Source organism: Cherax quadricarinatus, unplaced genomic scaffold (assembly GCF_038502225.1).
Source record: "Cherax quadricarinatus isolate ZL_2023a unplaced genomic scaffold, ASM3850222v1 Contig3540, whole genome shotgun sequence".
Taxonomy (NCBI): Eukaryota; Metazoa; Arthropoda; class Malacostraca; order Decapoda; family Parastacidae; genus Cherax; species Cherax quadricarinatus.
This window is the reverse complement of record NW_027198566.1, coordinates 12,749-35,880: the sequence shown is the minus strand read 5'-3', so window position 1 is coordinate 35,880 and position 23,132 is coordinate 12,749. Positions and strand designations below refer to the sequence as shown.

Here is a 23,132-nt window from a genome sequence, read left to right as displayed (position 1 = left end):
TTCTAATCAAATTGCATGAATGTAATGATGAGGGACATTCTGGTGATTTATTCCCCACAGGACTCTTAATCCAAGAAATTGGAGATGCCTTCCCCTTCCTTTTGCTAAGTAAGTTTATTTAGGCACAGGTACATTGTACAATTATTATACAGTGTAAATTACCCAGGATAATCCAAAAAAAAAAATTAAATATTTCCACTGGGGGTCGAATCTCGCTGCCTCCCACTCCCTGTTTCCCCGATATTGCGTGACCCCTGTGTTTTTAGCGCTCTCTGTGAACAAGAAATAATTGTACTTATGTCTACCAGTGCTTAAATAAATTTACTGAGATGAGGGCAGCTCCAAAATCTTGAATTAAGAGCCATTCACATTGATGATCATCACTTTTGACTTATTTTTGGGTTTTCCTGGTAATTTACATATGTTTTATCGGGCAGGACAATTATACTTGCCTCTTCCCGTATCTAAATAAACTTAGACAGAAGCAAACTATCCATATCCCGACGAGAAAAAGTTACTTTGACCTTTTTTGGGGTTATCCTGGTGGGATAATTATCCTGTAAGATAATTCTACATATTTCTACCTGTGCCTAAATAAACTTAATTATTTGGGATGGCAAAAAATGGTTATCCTGGCTAACCTATACATATGCTGCTATATATGATAATTTATGTAAGTGTATTTATGTGTACCTGGATAAACTTAATCTTTATTATGGATGGAATGTGTGGCGTGACAGCCAATCACCTGCTAGTATAGTGACCTGCCTGGCCAATCACGGCAGCGCTATCAAACATGCATGCAATGTACACAGACGCATGAATGTAAACAAAGATGCGTGGAATGTCAACATAGACGTATTAAATGTAAACATAGACGTATTGAATGTAAACAAACTCATGGAATGTAAACATGGACGTATGGAATGTTAACAAAGACGTATGGAATATAAACATAGACGTATGAATGTAAACAAAGACATATGGAATGTAAACAAAGACGTGTGGAATGTAAACAGATGTACTGAATGTAAACAAAGATGTATGGAATATAAACATAGGCGTATGAAATGTAAACAAAGACATATGGAATGTGAACATAGACGTATAGAATGTAAACAAAAAACGTGTGGAATGTAAACAAAGATGTATGGAGTGTAAACAAAAACGTATGGAGTGTAAAAGATGCATGGAATGTTACAGAGAAGTATGGAATGTAAACATAGACGTATGTATATGTAAACAATGATGTATGGAATGTAAACATAGACGTATGGAATGTAAACAGACAATTTACCAGGATTTCCTATTTCTGCAACATTGCAAGCTCCTGATGAGTCAATTGTAACGCAGAAGACCTAGAGCTATCATTCAACTCCCCCTGTTGTTATTTTGCACCGTTTATTGCTCATTAACAATTATTTCAACATATTACTATATATATCATAATTATATGTATGTAAACCTGTACCTAAGAAAAGCTTACTTGTCCTCTGAAGGGGAAATGAACCACCACTTTTTTTTTTACCCATTAGTGGATCAGTAATATGTGTAAACTGACTTATTATATTTCTTGCATGTAATGTACTTAGTTACATCATACTGCGTGGAAAGAATGCATGAGTTATGCATTGTCCATTACCTGAAAATGATATTAGAAAGCAAATTTTCTTGACAAAATCATTTTTTGTGTGTTTATTGTCAGATTGTCATTGCAATGAAAACTTGGACCGTTATAAGTATATGCTTGGTGTCCTTGGTGGTGGGAGTCTACACTCAGGACAACACCTGGGGAGGCCTCTACCCTCGTGAATCTGTGAGTCGGGAAGTTCGTTCCCTTGATGGATTGTGGAACTTCCGCCTCTCCCCGCTGCAGGACCCGGATAAAGGTTTTAGAGAGGAGTGGTATTCCCAACCCCTTAGCAAGGTCTGTGTATATACAGCTATATTTGAGGTTTATGCTATGTGTGATTTCATTATTGACTTATAAACCTACAATGTGGTTAATGTAATAATTCATGACACAGTTCAATTGTTGTGTACTTTGACAGTGTATAGAATCAGCCCAAGCCGTATACCTGCCATCTCTAGTTTGTATTAGTTGTATGTCGGGACGACATATGTTAGCGTCGCCGAGCTCTCAGTAGTAGTACCAGTTCCTAGTAACCAGTTACCAGTAACCAGTGTACCACTAGATGACTCACTACCAACCGTCTCTGCGTGAATCACTGTCTGTATTCATATTGCTGCTGACCACAGCAGTATTTCAAACACCCCCTCACATATGGGTACTGTGGGCAGTCAGTCTTACGAGTGAGAAAGGAAGCAGGTCACGGCTGTGGCGCTTCCCACACTATCCGTAATATACGTACTACCAGCCTACGTGAGTATTTCTTTACCCTATCCACGTGTTCGAACCCCACATGTTCATCCCATTCACCTTAAAAAATTCATCTCGGTCACCTCATACAGTTCACCTTGTTCAGTATACTTTGCATGTCACTCCTCCACAGGCACTACTAGGACACCTCCATCACATCCTGGAATCTCACACATCCACACTTTTTTTCCAAGAACATAAAATTATACAGCAGACTTTGTATACCATTTATGATTTGATTATTTATGATTAATAAATAAATCATTCATATGTATAAACATATTCTCAGTAAATTTCATGCCAAATTGATGCCTCAGTGATTGAAATTGAAAAATGCTCCTTGTTAGTACTTCCAGAATCTTAAATGCTGAGAAAGTTGATCCATTTTTCAGACTTGTGTTGAGCAATATTGCAGAAGTCATTATAGATTTTTTTACATTTGACATATGAACCATGATTTTTATTCCTCTTATTTATTGTGGATAGTTTCATCACAACTGGAGCTAAATTATCGATTTCTTTCATTTTCAATTACTGGAAATCTGACTGATCAGTAGCCAGGCCTTGATTAGCAGGTGGGGATCTGGCCTTCACAAATTATACTGAATGACCCACACTGGTCTAGCACTTTATGAAATACAATGAATAAGTCTTGTTTCTTTCATGACTTATAGCAACTTAAGCCATGTTACATGGCATGGTGATACTGGATCTTGTATTAATGTTGGTAGAATTACCGACAATATGTAAAGTAAAAGGACACAAGTGCAAGTACTGTGACATTTTACTGAGGCAACGTTTCTCCAGGAGCTTTGTCAAGCTGTTACAAACAATACATGGACACAGAGGGTGTATATAGGCTTAGAGTGATGTGTAATACTAGTGGCAGTAGTAGTAGAAGTAGTAGTGATATAGGTTGTAGTAGTAGTTGTGGAAAATTAAATTTACCCTGATGTAACTCATAAGATACATACCAGTAAATGGTAACAAAGATAACTATTCTTTATCAAGGTTACAGAGACAAGTAGGAAGTTTAGGACACTTAGGTCGCAAAAAAAATATCCCCCTTCAATACCTACTAAAATCTATCTCTCCACAAGTCACTCTGGACCTATATTAATTTCAAATGAAATATACATCACCAGGAATTCTGGTAAAACATTAATATAAATATGTGGACTGTATATATTAAATTTAAAAAATGAATACATATACATTGAAGGAGAATTTATAATAATAAGACTCACCAATTTGTCTGGAGAATACTTGGTGTATCATACACAAACCCCTGCCTAAATATGAAGAAAATACTGGCCAGAATTCCAACATAAATAGACATGACTTAGCTGGGGTTCCTTGGCTGTCCTGTCCACTCGCCTAATGCTCACGTTATGCAGGACTGCAAATCCAACAATTTCTGCCCCTATTTGGGAGTTTGAACCACAGTTTAACCTCCAGAGCGACGAAATTTATGCACATTTCACTCGGGTGCCTTCAGCCCAGTTCAAAACAATGGTGTCTCCTCCCCAGTGACCCCTCACCCATTTCGCTGGTTCTTTATTTACTTACAAATTAATTTTTATTACCTACAATATATTCCATCAATTTACATACAAAAACACTGTATGTTCGAAAATATACAGTATTTTCCACACTGCAGACGGGCGGAGTTCGTTGTTAAACGATTCAAATTACTCCTTCCTTTAGGAGACGATTCCAGCCTGTTCTGGCTTGAGTGGCTGTTCTCCTAATAGGTCTTACTACAATTTTATCTTGCTTTGCTTGGTCAACACTATCTTCAATATCACTCGTGTTATTTTCCCTTTTTTACACTTTGCTATCCATGTGGAATCCAGAAAGTTTCCCTAATACAATTCAAGGTATCTTGTACCCCACCATGCATTACATTTTTATGGACATTTAAAACAATTAAATTTGTTAGATGATGAGCTTTGGGCAATAAGATAGGGTGTTTAGCATAATCACCCAATTCAGCATTTTGTAACCTACCTCTGCACCTAATTACATTGTTCTCTAAATACAGCCCCAATTTCTCTATTATGGAAACTTTCACAATTTTTCTTTCCATCATCAATTTAATCTCATTTCCATAGATTTTTTTTGTACCCTCTGTATCCAATATTTAAGAGGATGTGAAAACTTATATGAGATGTTCATCTTGTTTAGAAATTTAAACACCAACTTAGTTACATTGATTAATTTGGGTAAAGAAGAATACCTCTTTATATCAATGGCTAAGGAAGGACAAATTATTGGAGCGGTGGTCACAGTAATTTCAACAGAAGCAATATACGCCTTCAGGTTGGTCTTTCAAACCATGATACAGCATTTATAAATTTAGTGTAAGGTAAACCTCGAGACAAGAAATCAGCTGGATTCTCCTCACCAGGTATATGATTAAATTTTAACATATGCTGACCCAAACTATTATACTTCTCTTGCATCTGATTAATTTCAGCGAATCTGTTTTGTACGTACACAATTTTACTCTTTCCATTATGAATCCATTGTAAGGATACCTCATTATCAGACTAAATTACAGTGTCACTAATATTTATCTCCTGCAACTTATTTCTTATATAATTAGCTAATTTGACACCTACATAAATGGCTGTTAATTCCAACTGAGGTTAGGTACGTGATTTAATTAGAGACACTTTAGCCTTAGACATAACAAGAGAAATAACACTATAACATTGAAGGTAAGCAACTGCTCCATACGCCAATTTTGAAGCATCACAAAAAAATGTGGAGTATATTTTTCCCATTTGGATTGGCCACCTGGCGTGGGAACTCCAACATTGGAATTTTTTCATAATCACCAATTAATTCATCCCACCTGTTAATGAATTCCTTAGGTAGAGTTTCATCCCAAGCACATTTAAGTTTCCATGCTTCCTGTATTAATAATTTCCCTCTTGTAGTAAGGGGTGACACTAAGCCTAGTGGATCAAAACATTTGGAAACTTCAGCAAGCAAAACTCTCTTAGTTAATTTGTTAGGCATACTTTAATTATTAGGTTTTAACATTAACAAGTCTCTCTCAGTATCCCAAGTTAATCCCAATACTTTACTACATTTTGGTACTTCATCTCCAGGGTAATCTTTACTTATTTTGTCCTTTAATTTGGACGAACTGCTATTCCATTCCCTCAGAGGCATATTTGCACTTTGCATTACTTTATTAGCCTCTCCATAAGTCATTAACAATTCCTCTTCAGTTGACGTCACACCCAGGAAGTTGTCCACATAAAATTGTTTGTTCATTACTTTACTCAATGAACTTTCCATACGTTTAAGGTGTGCATTTATCATCGCTTGAAGTAGGAACGGACTGGATGTAGCACCAAATAATACGCTCCTGAAGTGAAAGGTTTTCTGAGGTCTAAGTGAGTCACTAGGATTCTCAGGCCATCAGAAGCGGGTCCAATCCCGGTCAGCCTCTTGTAAACCCACTCTTAAGAAAGCTTTACTTATGTCAGCCGTAAAGGCATAATTCTTCACCCTGAAATTCAATAAGATATCTCCTAATTTTTCCTTCAACGACGGACCTGTCATCAAACAGTCATTTAAACTAGGTACATTTCTGTTACTCCTGGCACTACAGTTAAACTCAATCCTTTTTCACTCTGTGATGTGGCAAATAGTGACCATAAATTTTGTCTTGCTCAGGAGGTACCTCTTCAATAAATTTATTAATTAATTGTCCAGTTATTATGTTATTATAGGCAGTCAACAATTTTGGTGTCTTACTCAGTTCACGGAGCTGAGCCTTTAATTGTCCATATGCCATTCTGTAATTAGTGGGCAATTCTGGATGGTTCACTTTCCACGGAAGTCATACCCAGTATTGTCCAGATTCAAATTTTACATCTCTCAGGTACTGTTCCTGAGTAAAAGAATCGTCTGGACTTTCTTCATTTACATTTATTCTAATGCTGTCTAATTCCCACAATTTATGCACTTGCTCAACATCATCTTCTATGGAAGAATTATATTGGGGCACGACTTCATGAGTTAGACACAGAGTGATAGTATTTATAGTTTCCGCTAGTCATGCATTATTATTATGTGGAATCCTACCATACATTACATGGCCTCCTGTAGTCTTTAAAAGGGTGACACCACATTTCTTTACCATACCCTTTACAAAGGAGGCATAATAGTCACTACCTATCAAAATATTTACTGGGCCTACAGAAACATAATTTAAACCAGAAGGTGCTAAATTTACATTATGTGAAAGTCTTTCTGTAGCTTTACTAAGCCCTATTGTAGATATTTTCTCTGGGAGTCTATCTACAATTACTGCATTAACACTTTTTTCTCATTGCCCAAACTGACAGTTACATAAACAGTGTCATAGAATTGAGCTCTTTTATCTGAGAGAAAACCAGATAATTTTAGAGTTGTAGAATCTCCCATTTGTACTTTCATCCCATTAAGACATTTACATTTTATGAAAGTACACTGTGATCCCTGGTCTAATAATGCAGTTACATTTTTGATTTATGCCTTTTATCATCAACTCTTACCTCTAACACAGGTAATGCTACTTCAGCAAAACCATCAATATTAACATTAGCAGCAATTTTTACATTAACTACCGTTGTGACAGGATTGTCAACATTATCATTATTATCAACATTATCATATAGACCCTTACACAGCATAATAACAGATGCAATCTTCCCATCCGGATATCAAATCCTCAGGAAAGACAGAGGGAGGAGAGGGGGAGGAGGAGTTGCACTGCTAATTGAAAACCAGTGGAGTTTTGAGAAAATGGAAGGGATGGATGGCACGGGCGAAAGGGACTTCTTAGTAGGACCCACCACAGAACTGCAGGAGGCCAAGAGAAGAATACGATGAGAGCAACAGAGCAATGGTCAACACACTAGCCAAGTTGGCAAGAAGAGCACACATGGGGGAAGCAAAGTTACTAGTTATGGGTGATTTCAATCACAAGGAGATTGACTGGGAAAACCTGGAGCCCCATGGGGATCCCGAAACATGGAGAGCCAAAATGATGGATGTGGTACTGGAAAACCTCATGCATCAACATGTTAGAGACACTACCAGAGAGAGAGGTGAGGATGATCCAGCAAGACTGGACCTTGTATTCACTTTGAGTAGCTCAAACATTGAGGATATCATGTAAGAAAGGCATGACTCAAGAAATCGTAATGACACGATTGCAAACAAACCATACCCCCGGCCGGGATTGAACCCGTCTGTAAAAACTTGCATTTGTGGTCACAGTGGTGCCTGTGCTAACCTTCCTATGGTGTAGAAATATACCTAGTTGGATGAATCTTATTGTGGCTAGCTGGTCTAGTGGCTAACGCGACGGGCTGGAGTTTTGAGACTCTATGACCGCGGGTTCAATCCCGGCCGGGGGTATGGTTTGTTTGCAATCGTGTCATTACGATTTCTTGAGTCATGTTGACGGCAGTGAAGGGACTTGAGCTAGAGTTCGTCACGGCCACGCTAGCTGGAGATTCGTCTGTAAAAACTTGCATTTGTGGTCACAGAGGTGCCTGTGCTAACCTTCCTATGGTGTAGAAATATACCTAGTTGGATGAATCTTATTGTGGCTAGCTGGTCTAGTGGCTAACGCGACGGGCTGGAGTTTTGAGACTCTATGACCGCGGGTTCAATCCCGGCCGGGGGTATGGTTTAAGTGGGCACCTGTGACAAGCGGGGTTCCACAGGGGTTGGTCCTAGGACCTGTGCTGTTTCTGGTATATATGAATGACATAACGGAAGGGATAGACTCAGAAGTGTCCTTGTTTGCAGATGATGTGAAGTTAATGAGAAGAATCAAATCAGATGAGGATCAGGCAGGACTACAAAGAGACCTGGACAGGCTACAAGCCTGGTCCAGCAACTGGCTCCTTGAGTTTAACCCTGCCAAATGCAAAGTCATGAAGATTGGGGAAGGGCAAAGAAGACCACAGACACAATATAGTCTAGATGGCCAAAGACTGCAAACCTCACTCAAGAAAAAAGATCTGGGGGTGAGTATAACACCGATCATATCTCGTGAGGCGCACGTCAATCAGATAACTGCTGCAGCATCAATCAGATAACTGCTGGCAAACTTATGGATAGTGTTCCAATACCTCAGTAAGGAATCGTTCAAGACTCAGTATACCATTTACATCAGGCCCATTCTAGAATATGCAGCACCAGTTTGGAATCCACACCTGGTCAAGCATGTCAAGAAATTAGAGAAAGTGCAATGGTTTGCAACAAGACTAGTCCCAGAGCTAAGGGGATTGTTCTACGAAGAAAGGTTGAGGGAAATCGGCCTGACAACACTGGAGGACAGGAGGGTTAGGGGAGACATGATAACGACATATAAAATACTGCACGGAATAGACAAGGTGGACAAAGACGGGATGTTCCAGAGATGGGACACAGAAACAAGAGGTCGCAATTGGAAGTTGAAGACTCAGATGAATCAAAGGGATGTTAGGAAGTATTTCTTCAGTCACAGAGTAGTCAGGCTGTGGAATAGCCTAGAAAGTGAAGTAGTAGAGGCAGGAACCATACATAGTTTTAAGGTGAGGTATGATAAAACTCATGGAGCAGGGAGAGAGAGGACCTAGTAGCAATCAGTGAAGAGGCGGGGCCAGGTATGAATCGACCCCTGCAGCCACAAGTAGGTGAGTACAAACAAGTTCCTCCAATCTTTCATCTTTATCATTCCATGAATTGTATGCATTGCAATTCTTAGAAAAATGAGTACCCTTACAGAAGAGACAATCTCTTTTCTTTGACTGGTTTCTTATTAACTGGGCTACTCTTAGGAGGGTACTTATTATTCTTACCTTGTGGAGAATCATTATTTCTGATTCCTGCTACTTGATATGTACCTATGCAACTCTTTTTAGGAAATGAATTTTGATTATTAACATTGGGATAATTTTTCCCTTTGTGAAACTTGACAGATACCTCAGAGTTATTATGTGTTGCATCTTTAAAATGAGTTGGTTGGCTGGTCTGCAACTGAACAATTAATTCTTGTAGACCTAGTCTTATTTCCTCCAGACCAAAATAACCTTTGTGATACTTGTTCGAGATTCATTCAAGTGTTTTACAGCTTAGTTTATTCTGTACAATGGCACTCAATAACCAGTCTGATTCCTTCAGATTATATTTATTACTTAAAGTTTTGAGAGTGCTCTCCAGTTTAACTCTAAACTGCTGCAAACCTTTGTAAGTGTGATCTGGAGATTTTAAATTAACAATGATATTCACTAGATCCAACCTACTTTGTTCTATATTACCATAAGCGACCTTCAACAAGTCAACTGCTTCTTGTAAGAATCATCTACATTGGGAAAGGCTTGTATAAGTATGTGAGCATCTCCTCTTACCTGTCCTTTGAGGTAAAATAATTTAGTAACACATGCTAGGTCACTCCTATCATGTACAGCTGCTTTAAAAATTGGCGAAAACTCCTCCCAATTTTCTCCAGGATTAAATACAGGTAAACATAATTCTGGGAGTTTTCGCAAAGACATCTTATTTATTGGAACAGATTAATTAACTGCCTGGTTTACACCTTTTAATTTATTCAAAGCCTGACTTTTACAAGAAAGAATTTTTTCTTCTAATTCATAATACTGGTTAATCATAAGATCTATTTTTATCTCATCTGTACAATTTACTAACAAATCTCCTTCATATTTTTTTATAATATAATTTGTATGAATCAAATCTACTCCCTAAAGCATCTAAATACAATTTTAGACCATCAGAATTCACAGTTTCTTGATTCATTAATTCCAAACATTTATTGTATGCCTTTGTTACATGACCCTTTCTAGCCTGCAATGATGATTTTTTTTTTTGCTCTAAATTCTATGTGTTTGTCATCTACATTAATTTCCTCATTTTCACCCATGGCGCAATGTATTAAATTCAACTTAATTAATAACAGTGGTTATGTACTTAATTATGCACTTTATAAAGGTAAATATTACAACTTACCTTTGATAAATCCTAGCTACTTGAGCTTAGCAATTACGCATTTAGCAAAATTATAATATAAAACCCTTTAAAAACGTATACAACATTTGAAAGTATGTTAGATCTTCTTATCTTTTTTTTTACATTTGAAAACGTAGATCACCTTTTTTTTTGTTATATTTGAAAATATGTAAAAAAACGTAGATCTACTTTTGGAGCACTACGCATGTGAACGTAAATTTATTTGGACAGTTTAAGGGTTAAATATACATTAATATAATCTTAGCTACACTTGAGCTTAGCAATTACTCATGTAAGGAAATTGTAATATAAATTTTAAATACGCAGCTACACTTGAGCTTAGCAATTATTATTGTAATAATTATAATCCACTACACATTAAGTAAATTTGTGAACTTAACATCCACCTCATTCTGTCATTTAACATATAATTATTAAGTAATTAATTCACTAATTAATGACTTCACTAATTACATCCAGTTCGATCAAGGACCAACGGGCAACTATGTGGGAAATTAAATTTACCTGGATGTAACTCATAAGATACATACCAGTAAATGGTAACAAAGATAATTATTCTTTATCAAGGTTACAGAGACAAGTAGGAATTTTAGGACACTTACGTCGCAAAAAATGTCCCCCTTCGATACCTACTACAATCTATCTCTCCACAAGTCACTCTGGGCCTATATTAATTTCAATGAAATGTACATCACCAGGAATTCTGGTAAAACATTAATATAAATATGTGGACTGTATATTAAATTTAAAAAATTAATACATATACATTGAAGGAGAATTTATAATAATAAGACTCACCAATTTGTCTGGACATTACTTGGTGTATCATACACAAACCCCTGCCTAAATATGAAGAAAATACTGGCCAGAATTTCAACATAAATACAGACATCGACTTAGCTGGGGTTCCTGGACTGTTCTGTTCACTCGCCTAATGCTCACATTATGCAGGACTGCAAATCCAACAATTTCTGCTCCTATTTGAGAGGTTTCAACCACAATTTAACCTCCAGAGTGGCGAAATTTATGCACATTTCACTCGCGTGCCTTCAGCCCAGTTTAAAACAATGGCCTCTCCTCCCAGCAACGCTCACCAATTTCGTTGGTTCTTTATTTATATACAAATTAATTTTTATTACCTACAATATATTACACTAATTTACACTCAAAATTCCCTGTACTTTTGGAGAATATACAGTATTTTCCACATCTGTGTTATTTGTGAATTGCTTTAGTCACAGTATTGTGACTTTTATTCTTAGATGTTTTATTTTATTGTGATGTATTTACTTTCATATTATTGTGTAGTTATCAAGATACAACAGATCCTGGTCTTCTGAATGTCCAAGGTTACACACATTTCGCCAATACACAGAGAACACTTGAGAATCAATTAGTGTTTTACATCTGCCGAGCTGCAGTATGATTATGTCAAACATAACCAACCTCTGTATGATTAGTTTCCTGTATGAACAACCTGCTTGTATATTGAAAATCTGTAAACAGAGGATTTATAAAAAAAATGGAAAGAGATTAGTCACGAGGGAGCATTCACCAAATTCAACTTCAATAACAAAAACATAAAGTGGGACCAAGTAAACCAAGTCCTAACCGATATAAGCTGGGAAGATATACTAAGCAACACAGACCCTAACTTATGCCTAGAACAGATTAACTCGGTGGCACTCGATGTATGCATAAGGCTTTTTCCTCTAAGAAAAAGGAGGAGTAGATGTAAAATAGAAAGAGACAGGCGCTCCCTTTACAGGCGACGGAAAAGAATTACAGAGCGGCTAAAAGAGGTCAATATATCTGAAATGCGTAGGGGGACACTGGTCAGAGAAATAGAAGCATCGAACTTAAGCTAAAGGAATCTTATAGGAGTCAGGAATCGCGGGAAGAACTAAAAGCCATAAATGACTTCGAAAGAAACCCAAAGTATTTCTTCTCCTATGCCAAATCAAAGTCTAGAACAACGTCCAGTATTGGGCCCCTACTTAAACAAGATGGGTCCTACACAGATGACAGCAAGGAAATGAGTGAGCTACTCAAGTCCCAATATGACTCAGTTTTTAGCAAGCCGCTAACCAGACTGAGAGTCGAAGATCAAAATGAATTTTTTATGAGAGAGCCACAGAATTTGGTTAACACAAGCCTATCTGATGTTATCCTGACGCCAAATGACTTCGAACAGGCGATAAATGACATCCCCATGCACTCTGCCCCAGGGCCAGACTCATGGAACTCCGTGTTCATCAAGAACTGCAAGAAGCCCCTATCACGAGCTTTTACCATCCTATGGAGAGGGAGCATGGACACGGGGGTCGTCGCACAGTTACTAAAAACAACAGACATAGCCCCACTCCACAAAGGGGGAAGTAAGAAATAGCAAATAGCAAAGAACTACAGACCAATAGCACTAACATCCCATATCATAAAAATCTTTGAAAGGGTCCTAAGAAGCAAGATCACCACCCATCTAGAAACCCATCAATTACACAACCCAGGGCAACATGGGTTTAGAACAGGTCGCTCCTGTCTGTCTCAACTATTGGATCACTACGACAAGGTCCTAGATGCACTAGAAGACAAAAAGAATGCAGATGTAATATATACAGACTTTGCAAAAGCCTTCGACAAGTGTGACCATGGCGTAATAGCGCACAAAATGCGTGCTAAAGGAATAACAGGAAAAGTCGGTCGATGGATCTATAATTTCCTCACTAACAGAACACAGAGAGTAGTAGTCAACAGAGTAAAGTCCGAGGCAGCTACGGTGAAAAGCTCTGTTCCACAAGGCACAGTACTCGCTCCCATCTTGTTCCTCATCCTCATATCTGACATAGACAAGGATGTCAGCCACAGCACCGTGTCTTCCTTTGCAGATGACACCCGAATCTGCATGGCAGTGTCTTCCATTGCAACACTGCAAGGCTCCAGGCGGACATCAATCAAATCTTTCAGTGGGCTGCAGAAAACAATATGAAGTTCAACGATGAGAAATTTCAATTACTCAGATATGGTAAACACGAGGAAATTAAATCTTCATCAGAGTACAAAACAAATTCTGGCCACAAAATAGAGCGAAACACCAACGTCAAAGACCTGGGAGTGATCATGTCGGAGGATCTCACCTTCAAGGACCATAACATTGAATCAATCGCATCTGTTAGAAAAATGACAGGATGGATAATGAGAACCTTCAAAACTAGGGATGCCAAGGCCATGATGACACTCTTCAGGTCACTTGTTCTATCTAGGCTGGAATATTGCTGAGCACTAACAGCACCTTTCAAGGCAGGTGAAATTGCTGACCTAGAAAATGTACAGAGAACCTTCACGGCGCGCATAACGGAAATAAAACACCTCAATTACTGGAAGCGCTTGAGGTTCCTGAACCTGTATTCCCTGGAAAGCAGGCGGGAGAGATACATGATTATATACACCTGGAAAATCCTAGAGGGACTAGTACCGAACTTGCACACGAAAATCACTCACTACGATTGCAAAAGACTTGGCAGACGATGCAACATCCCCCCAATGAAAAGCAGGGTGTCACTAGCACGTTAAGAGACCATACAATAAGTGTCATGGGCCCGAGACTGTTCAACTGCCTCCCAGCATACATAAGGGGGATTACCAACAGACCCCTGGCAGTCTTCAAGCTGGCACTGGACAAGCACCTAAAGTCGGTTCCTTACCAGCCGGGCTGTGACTCGTACGTTGGTTTGCGTGCAGCCAGCAGTAACAGCCTGGCTGATCAGGCTCTGATCCACCAGGAGGCCTGATCATAGACCAGGCCGCGGGGGCGTTGACCCCCGGAACTCTCTCCAGGTAAACTCCAGGCAAGTAGGCAGACATAGTGTACATAAAAGCCAACAAGATTAAGAAAATCAAAGATGTTTGTATTGGACCAAGATTGATTAACAGAGAATAAATGGATAGGTCATTGTACAGTGGTACCTTGACTTACGAGTTTAATCCATTCTGTGACCCAGCTCCTAACTCAATTTGCTCATAAATCACTTTTCCCCATTGGAATTAATTGAAATGACATTAATCCGCTCCAGCCCCCAAAAAACCATGCCAGTTTTATTGACAGGGTTTTTTAAATAAGAAAAAGAATAAATAAGAAATATCGTATACTCCACCCACCACCTTCACTACTCCACCCACCACCTTCACTACTCCACCCACCACCTTCACTACTCCACCCACCACCTTCACTACTCCACCCACCACCTTCACTACTCCACCCACCACCTTCACTACTCCACCCACCACCTTCACTACTCCACCTACCACCTTCACTACTCCACCCACCACCTTCACTACTCCACCCACCACCTTCACTACTCCACCCACCACCTTCACTACTCCACCCACCACCTTCACTACTCCACCCACCACCTTCACTACTCCACCCACCACATTCACCACTCCACCCACCACCAACTCTGGTACACCCACCACCTTCACTACTCCACCCACCACCATCTGTACTACAACCATCATCTTCACTACTTTACCCACCACCATATCTACTCCACCCACCATTATCGCTGCTCCATCCACTACCCTTACTTCTCCACCCACCACCTTCATTGCTCCACCCACCACCATCTCTTCTACACCCACCACTGTAACTACTCCACCCACCATATCACTACTCCATCCACCACCCTTACTACTCCACCCACCACCATCTCTACTCCACTCACCACTTTCACTACTCCACCTACCACCCTCCCTACTGCACCCATCACCCTCACTACTCCACTCACCACCATATCTGCTCCACTCACAATTATCATTACTCCATCCACCACCATTACTACTCCACCCATCGCCATCACTACTCCACCCACCACTATCACTACTGCACCCACCACCATTACTTTTCCATCGACCACTATCACTACTCCACCCACCACTATCACTACTGCACCAACCACCATTACTTTTCCATCGGCCACTATCACTACTCCACCCACCACTATCACTACTGCACCAACCACCATTACTTTTCCATCGGCCACTATCACTACTCCACCCACCACTATCACTACTGCACCCACCACCATTACTTTTCCATCGACCACTATCACTACTCCACCCACCACTATCATTACTGCACCAACCACCATTACTTTTCCATCGGCCACTATCACTACTCCACCCACCACTATCACTACTGCACCAACCACCATTACTTTTCCATCGACCACTTTCACTACTCCACCCACCACTATCACTACTGCACCAACCACCATTACTTTTCCATCGACCACTATCACTACTCCACCCACCACTATCACTACTGCACCAACCACCATTACTTTTCCATCGACCACTATCACTACTCCACCCATCACTATCACTACTGCACCAACCACCATTACTTTTCCATCGACCACTATCACTACTCCACCCATCACTATCACTACTGCACCAACCACCATTACTTTTCCATCGACCACTATCACTACTCCACCCACCACTATCACTACTGCACCAACCACCATTACTTTTCCATCGACCACTGTCACTACTCCACCCATCACTATCACTACTGCACCAACCACCATTACTTTTCCATCGACCACTATCACTACTCCACCCATCACTATCACTACTGCACCAACCACCATTACTTTTCCATCGACCACTATCACTACTCCACCCACCACTATCACTACTGCACCAACCACCATTACTTTTCCATCGACCACTATCACTACTCCACCCATCACTATCACTACTGCACCAACCACCATTACTTTTCCATCGACCACTATCACTACTCCACCCACCACTATCACTACTGCACCAACCACCATTACTTTTCCATCGACCACTATCACTACTCCACCCACCACTATCACTACTGCACCAACCACCATTACTTTTCCATCGACCACTATCACTACTCCACCCATCACTATCACTACTGCACCAACCACCATTACTTTTCCATCGACCACTATCACTACTCCACCCATCACTATCACTACTGCACCAACCACCATTACTTTTCCATCGACCACTATCACTACTCCACCCACCACTATCACTACTGCACCCACCACCATTACTTTCCCATCGACCACTATCACTACTCCTCCCACCACTATCACTACTGCACCAACCACCATTACTTTCCCATCGACCACTATCACTACTCCACCCACCACTATCACTACTGCACCAACCACCATTACTTTCCCATCGACCACTATCACTACTCCACCCACCACTATCAGTACTCAACGCAAGTGCCCCAACTAGGAAGTTGTTGCACTCATGTCAATGAAACATTGTAGTTGTATTTCATAATCTTGTGTTTTTGCAGTGCTTTAGTATTATGATTATGTTGTGTATTACAGACAGGTTCAGTGATACCCATGGCCGTCCCCAGCAGCTACAACGATGTGACTCAGGACAAGGCACTTCGCGACCATATTGGCTGGGCATGGTAAGTCGATGTAATTTTCTCCTCATAGTAATATTCTTGTTTTATCAAGTGCAGTGGTACCTTGACCTACAAGTTTAATTCATTCCATGACCCAGCTCGTAACTCAGTTTGCTTGTATATCATATCAATTTTCCGTATTGAAATTAAGTGAAATGCCATTAATCTGTTCCAGCCCCCCAAAAAACTACCCAGATTTTTTTTATGCGCTTTTAAATAGGAAAAATGTATTTAAAACGAAGAAATGATTTTTGTCTTTATTGCCATTTTCCAGCACTGTTTTAGAAATGCTGAATTATATATGAAACTCCTTGAAGCACGGAGTAAGATAGTGACACTCCACTGCTGACAGTGCAGCAGTGGAGTGACATCTGATGATCGTGCACTGCCTTGGCTTTGTTTTTCACTGTTATACATAAACATGTCTATCTGTTTCTATTTGTCTGTCTGTCTATCAATCTATTTGTCTGTCTAGCTCTGTCTATATTTATCTGTCTGTCTGGCTCTGTGTTTATCTCTGCATATCTGTCTTTCTGTTTGCCTGTGTTTCTGTCTTGCTGTCTCTCTACTTGTCTCTCTGTCTCAGAGAGAGAGCCTCTCATAAACCAGTAGGTATTACACACGATGCAGAGTCGTCACGTCTGATTCCTGAACAAGTTAAAATGTGTATTACTTACTAGTCATGCTTATTATGCCTTATATCTACAAGCACAGTATAGCACTTCATTTGGATTTTTGGGTTATCCTAAGTAATTTACGTTATGTATAACTGCATTTATGTGTACCTGTGAGACAGAGACAAAGATAGAGACAGAGATAGAGATAGAGACACAGAGAAAAAGATAGACAGAGACAAAGATAGATACAGACAGAGAGGAGGAGATAGAGACAGCCAAAGCAAATCAGCCAGCCAGCCAGCCAGCCAGCCAGCCAGCCAGCTAGCCAGCCAGCCAGCCAGCCACCCAGCTAGCCAGCCAGCTGGCCAGCCAGCCAGCCAGCTGGCCACCCAACCAGCTGGCCTGCCGAACATGTTCCAGAATTGTTTTTCTTGGTTTAAGGCATACATTATAGAACATTCTGGAAGGATGACATTACCAGTGGTATCAAAATTGAAATGATGGTACACATTGTTATTATCGAGGTTTTTGATATTTCCTCGGTATGTCCTGCGAGTGGCTGCGTATCTGCAGCTCGCTCATAACTCACATTTTGGCTCGCAACTCAAAGCAAAAAATCGACTGAGCGACGGCTGGTAACCCGGAAAACTAGTAAGTTTGGGTATTCGTAAGTCAAGGTACCATTGTATTTAGTGAATCAAGATAAAAGTACATATAATGACATTAATAGAAAAAATTTAAATAAGTGTACTGCATTTTCCAAATGATTTTTGTGAAGTATGGTTGTTTCTATAATGTAATTGAAATTGGATCACAATTTTTCAAATTATCTAGGTTAATTAAACATGCCAAGTGTGATTTTTTAAAAAGTATTCTTGCAATGGTATTTCATTATGTAAGGTAGAGCACTGTAAGGTAGAGCACTGTAAGGTAGAGCACTGTAAGGTAGAGAACTGTAAGGTAGAGCACTGTAAGGTAGAGCACTGTAAGGTAGAGCACTGTAAGGTAGAGCACTGTAAGGTAGAGCACTGTAAGGTAGAGAACTGTAAGGTAGAGCACTGTAAGGTAGAGCACTGTAAGGTAGAGCACTGTAAGGTAGAGCACTGTAAGGTAGAGCACTGTAAGGTAGAGCACTATAAGGTAGAGCACTGTAAGGTAGAGCACTGTAGACGTGAAGAATGTCACTACTGTTTTTTGTTTGCCAGTGTAATGGTTTATTTTCTTTTCCATTACCGCAGTCTATAGTTCTATGTTTTTTCTTGCTCAGATAATGTGTTTTATTGTAATTAGTTATGACTTTACCTTGTGCATTATATACATCTTTTTTGGCAATCTTCCATTTTTATAGAACATTAATATATATTAAAAGTATGCCTGATGACACACTATACAATTTTCTCATTTTCAGGTATGATCGTACATTCTTTGTTCCTACAAGATGGCAGATGGACCAGCTAAGAGTAGTGTTGCGTCTTGGGTCTGCTCACTATAATTCAATTGTTGTAAGTATACTGCCACCATTGATCAGATAAATAAGAGTGGTCTGAATTGCTCAGTCTGACAAATAAGCGATCAGATTAGTGGGTGCGGAAAGGCATTATGTTCTTACTATCATGAGTGAATTGCTCAGTCTGACAAATAAACGATCAGATTAGTGGGTGTGGAAAGGCATTATGTTCTTACTATCATGAGTGAAGCTCAGTTTGGCTTCTCACATAAAGTTAATGAAACAAAAAAATTATTAATGTTAACATATAAAACACTAATACCCCGCATTATTTTTCAGTACCTCAATGGTCTCTCTCTTACCTCACATGAGGGAGGTCACCTTCCAATTATGGCAGAGATAACCTCAGGTTTGGTGTATGGGATAGAGAATCTTATTACAGTGGCTATCAACAACACACTCACACCTGAAACCATACCTCAGGGTAGTATTACTTACTATGATGACCCTACAAGGTAAGAGCTCTGAAGTTAAAAACCCAAGCGCAGTATAGAGAATGCCATTGTGTGTACACATATAGCTTGAGAATGCAGAATGCGGACTGTGGCAGCAGGCCTCTGGCAAGACAGTGTGAATGATGGTGAATGTGTTTCTTTTTCGGGTCACCCTGCCTCGGTGGGAGACGGCCAGCGTGTTAAAAGAATGTTTCTGTTCGGTGGATGATTTGAATTGTAATGTCTGTGCTACAAAGACAGCAAGGGAGTGAGTGATGGTGAATGTTTTTTTCTCTGGGTTAACCTGCCTTGGTGGGATGCAGTCAGATTGAAAACTTATAATTTTTTTGCAGGTTTATTACACTGCATTTTGTATTCTTGGTGTGGTTGAAGCTTTCTTCTGTATTTTTTGAGACTTATTTTTTTAATTCTTGTAATAATTTGTGAACATTAGAAATATTTACATTGTTTGGTCTTGTGATGAAGGAAGGCTACTATAACCAAGCAGCTTATTACCTGTGATGAAGGAAGGCTACTGTAACCAAGCAGCTTATTACCTGTGATGAAGGAAGGCTACTATAACCAAGCAGCTTATTACCTGTGATGAAGGAAGGCTACTATAACCAAGCAGCTTATTACCTGTGATGAAGGAAGGCTACTATAACCAAGCAGCTTATTACCTGTGATGAAGGAAGGCTACTGTAACCAAGCAGCTTATTACCTGTGATGAAGGAAGGCTACTATAACCAAGCAGCTTATTACCTGTGATGAAGGAAGGCTACTGTAACCAAGCAGCTTATTACCTGTGATGAAGGAAGGCTACTGTAACCAAGCAGCTTATTACCTGTGATGAAGGAAGGCTACTATAACCAAGCAGCTTATTACCTGTGATGAAGGAAGGCTACTATAACCAAGCAGCTTATTACCTGTGATGAAGGAAGGCTACTATAACCAAGCAGCTTATTACCTGTGATGAAGGAAGGCTACTATAACCAAGCAGCTTATTACCTGTGATGAAGGAAGGCTACTATAACCAAGCAGCTTATTACCTGTGATGAAGGAAGGCTACTATAACCAAGCAGCTTATTACCTGTGATGAAGGAAGGCTACTGTAACCAAGCAGCTTATTACCTGTGATGAAGGAAGGCTACTATAACCAAGCAGCTTATTACCTGTGATGAAGGAAGGCTACTGTAACCAAGCAGCTTATTACCTGTGATGAAGGAAGGCTACTGTAACCAAGCAGCTTATTACCTGTGATGAAGGAAGGCTACTATAACCAAGCAGCTTATTACCTGTGATGAAGGAAGGCTACTATAACCAAGCAGCTTATTACCTGTGATGAAGGAAGGCTACTATAACCAAGCAGCTTATTACCTGTGATGAAGGAAGGCTACTATAACCAAGCAGCTTATTACCTGTGGTGAAGGAAGGCTACTATAACCAAGCAGCTTATTACCTGTGATGAAGGAAGGCTACTATAACCAAGCAGCTTATTACCTGTGATGAAGGAAGGCTACTATAACCAAGCAGCTTATTACCTGTGATGAAGGAAGGCTACTATAACCAAGCAGCTTATTACCTGTGATGAAGGAAGGCTACTATAACCAAGCAGCTTATTACCTGTGATGAAGGAAGGCTACTGTAACCAAGCAGCTTATTACCTGTGATGAAGGAAGGCTACTATAACCAAGCAGCTTATTACCTGTGGTGAAGGAAGGCTACTATAACCAAGCAGCTTATTACCTGTGATGAAGGAAGGCTACTATAACCAAGCAGCTTATTACCTGTGATGAAGGAAGGCTACTGTAACCAAGCAGCTTATTACCTGTGATGAAGGAAGGCTACTATAACCAAGCAGCTTATTACCTGTGATGAAGGAAGGCTACTGTAACCAAGCAGCTTATTACCTGTGATGAAGGAAGGCTACTATAACCAAGCAGCTTATTACCTGTGATGAAGGAAGGCTACTGTAACCAAGCAGCTTATTACCTGTGATGAAGGAAGGCTACTGTAACCAAGCAGCTTATTACCTGTGGTGAAGGAAGGCTACTATAACCAAGCAGCTTATTACCTGTGATGAAGGAAGGCTACTATAACCAAGCAGCTTATTACCTGTGGTGAAGGAAGGCTACTATAACCAAGCAGCTTATTACCTGTGATGAAGGAAGGCTACTATAACCAAGCAGCTTATTACCTGTGATGAAGGAAGGCTACTGTAACCAAGCAGCTTATTACCTGTGATGAAGGAAGGCTACTATAACCAAGCAGCTTATTACCTGTGATGAAGGAAGGCTACTGTAACCAAGCAGCTTATTACCTGTGATGAAGGAAGGCTACTATAACCAAGCAGCTTATTACCTGTGATGAAGGAAGGCTACTGTAACCAAGCAGCTTATTACCTGTGATGAAGGAAGGCTACTGTAACCAAGCAGCTTATTACCTGTGATGAAGGAAGGCTACTATAACCAAGCAGCTTATTACCTGTGATGAAGGAAGGCTACTGTAACCAAGCAGCTTATTACCTGTGATGAAGGAAGGCTACTGTAACCAAGCAGCTTATTACCTGTGGTGAAGGAAGGCTACTATAACCAAGCAGCTTATTACCTGTGATGAAGGAAGGCTACTATAACCAAGCAGCTTATTACCTGTGGTGAAGGAAGGCTACTATAACCAAGCAGCTTATTACCTGTGATGAAGGAAGGCTACTATAACCAAGCAGCTTATTACCTGTGATGAAGGAAGGCTACTGTAACCAAGCAGCTTATTACCTGTGATGAAGGAAGGCTACTATAACCAAGCAGCTTATTACCTGTGATGAAGGAAGGCTACTGTAACCAAGCAGCTTATTACCTGTGATGAAGGAAGGCTACTATAACCAAGCAGCTTATTACCTGTGATGAAGGAAGGCTACTGTAACCAAGCAGCTTATTACCTGTGATGAAGGAAGGCTACTGTAACCAAGCAGCTTATTACCTGTGATGAAGGAAGGCTACTATAACCAAGCAGCTTATTACCTGTGATGAAGGAAGGCTACTGTAACCAAGCAGCTTATTACCTGTGGTGAAGGAAGGCTACTATAACCAAGCAGCTTATTACCTGTGATGAAGGAAGGCTACTGTAACCAAGCAGCTTATTACCTGTGATGAAGGAAGGCTACTGTAACCAAGCAGCTTATTACCTGTGATGAAGGAAGGCTACTGTAACCAAGCAGCTTATTACCTGTGATGAAGGAAGGCTACTGTAACCAAGCAGCTTATTACCTGTGATGAAGGAAGGCTACTATAACCAAGCAGCTTATTACCTGTGGTGAAGGAGGACTACTATAACCAAGCAGCTTATTACCTGTGGTGAAGGAAGGCTACTATAACCAAGCAGCTTATTACCTGTGCATATATAAGCTCCAGGAATAAAATCTAGTCAAGTGTGTATGCACAGAGAAGTTTTGCCATGTTTTTATAATTTACTTTACAATTAAGATTACACAATATGTCTTGAGTAATTCTCTGTTCCTCAGATATCCACCAGGCTACTTCACACAGTCGAACAACTTTGACTTCACAAACTATGCTGGTCTTCACCGTCCTGTCTACATTTACACAACACCTCCGACGTACATTGATGACATCTTGGTGACCACCGATATTAATGGATCTGATGGTAAGGGCATTGCCAAGAG

At 40.0% G+C, this 23,132-nt stretch overlaps 1 protein-coding gene across 1 annotated transcript in view; it reads left to right on the top strand.

The window, feature by feature from the left end:
• Positions 1–1,707: 1,707 nt before the first annotated feature.
• The window catches only part of LOC138852040 (beta-glucuronidase-like), a gene marked incomplete at its 3' end in the record, with an annotated part of 34,170 nt that continues 12,745 nt past the window's right edge, over positions 1,708–23,132 (top strand). The window contains exons 1-5 of the mRNA XM_070081657.1: positions 1,708–1,927; positions 16,810–16,898; positions 18,921–19,014; positions 19,299–19,474; positions 22,971–23,113. Of these exons, the coding sequence (XP_069937758.1) occupies positions 1,718–1,927; positions 16,810–16,898; positions 18,921–19,014; positions 19,299–19,474; positions 22,971–23,113 (712 nt within the window). The remainder of the gene's footprint in view (positions 1,928–16,809; positions 16,899–18,920; positions 19,015–19,298; positions 19,475–22,970; positions 23,114–23,132) is intronic.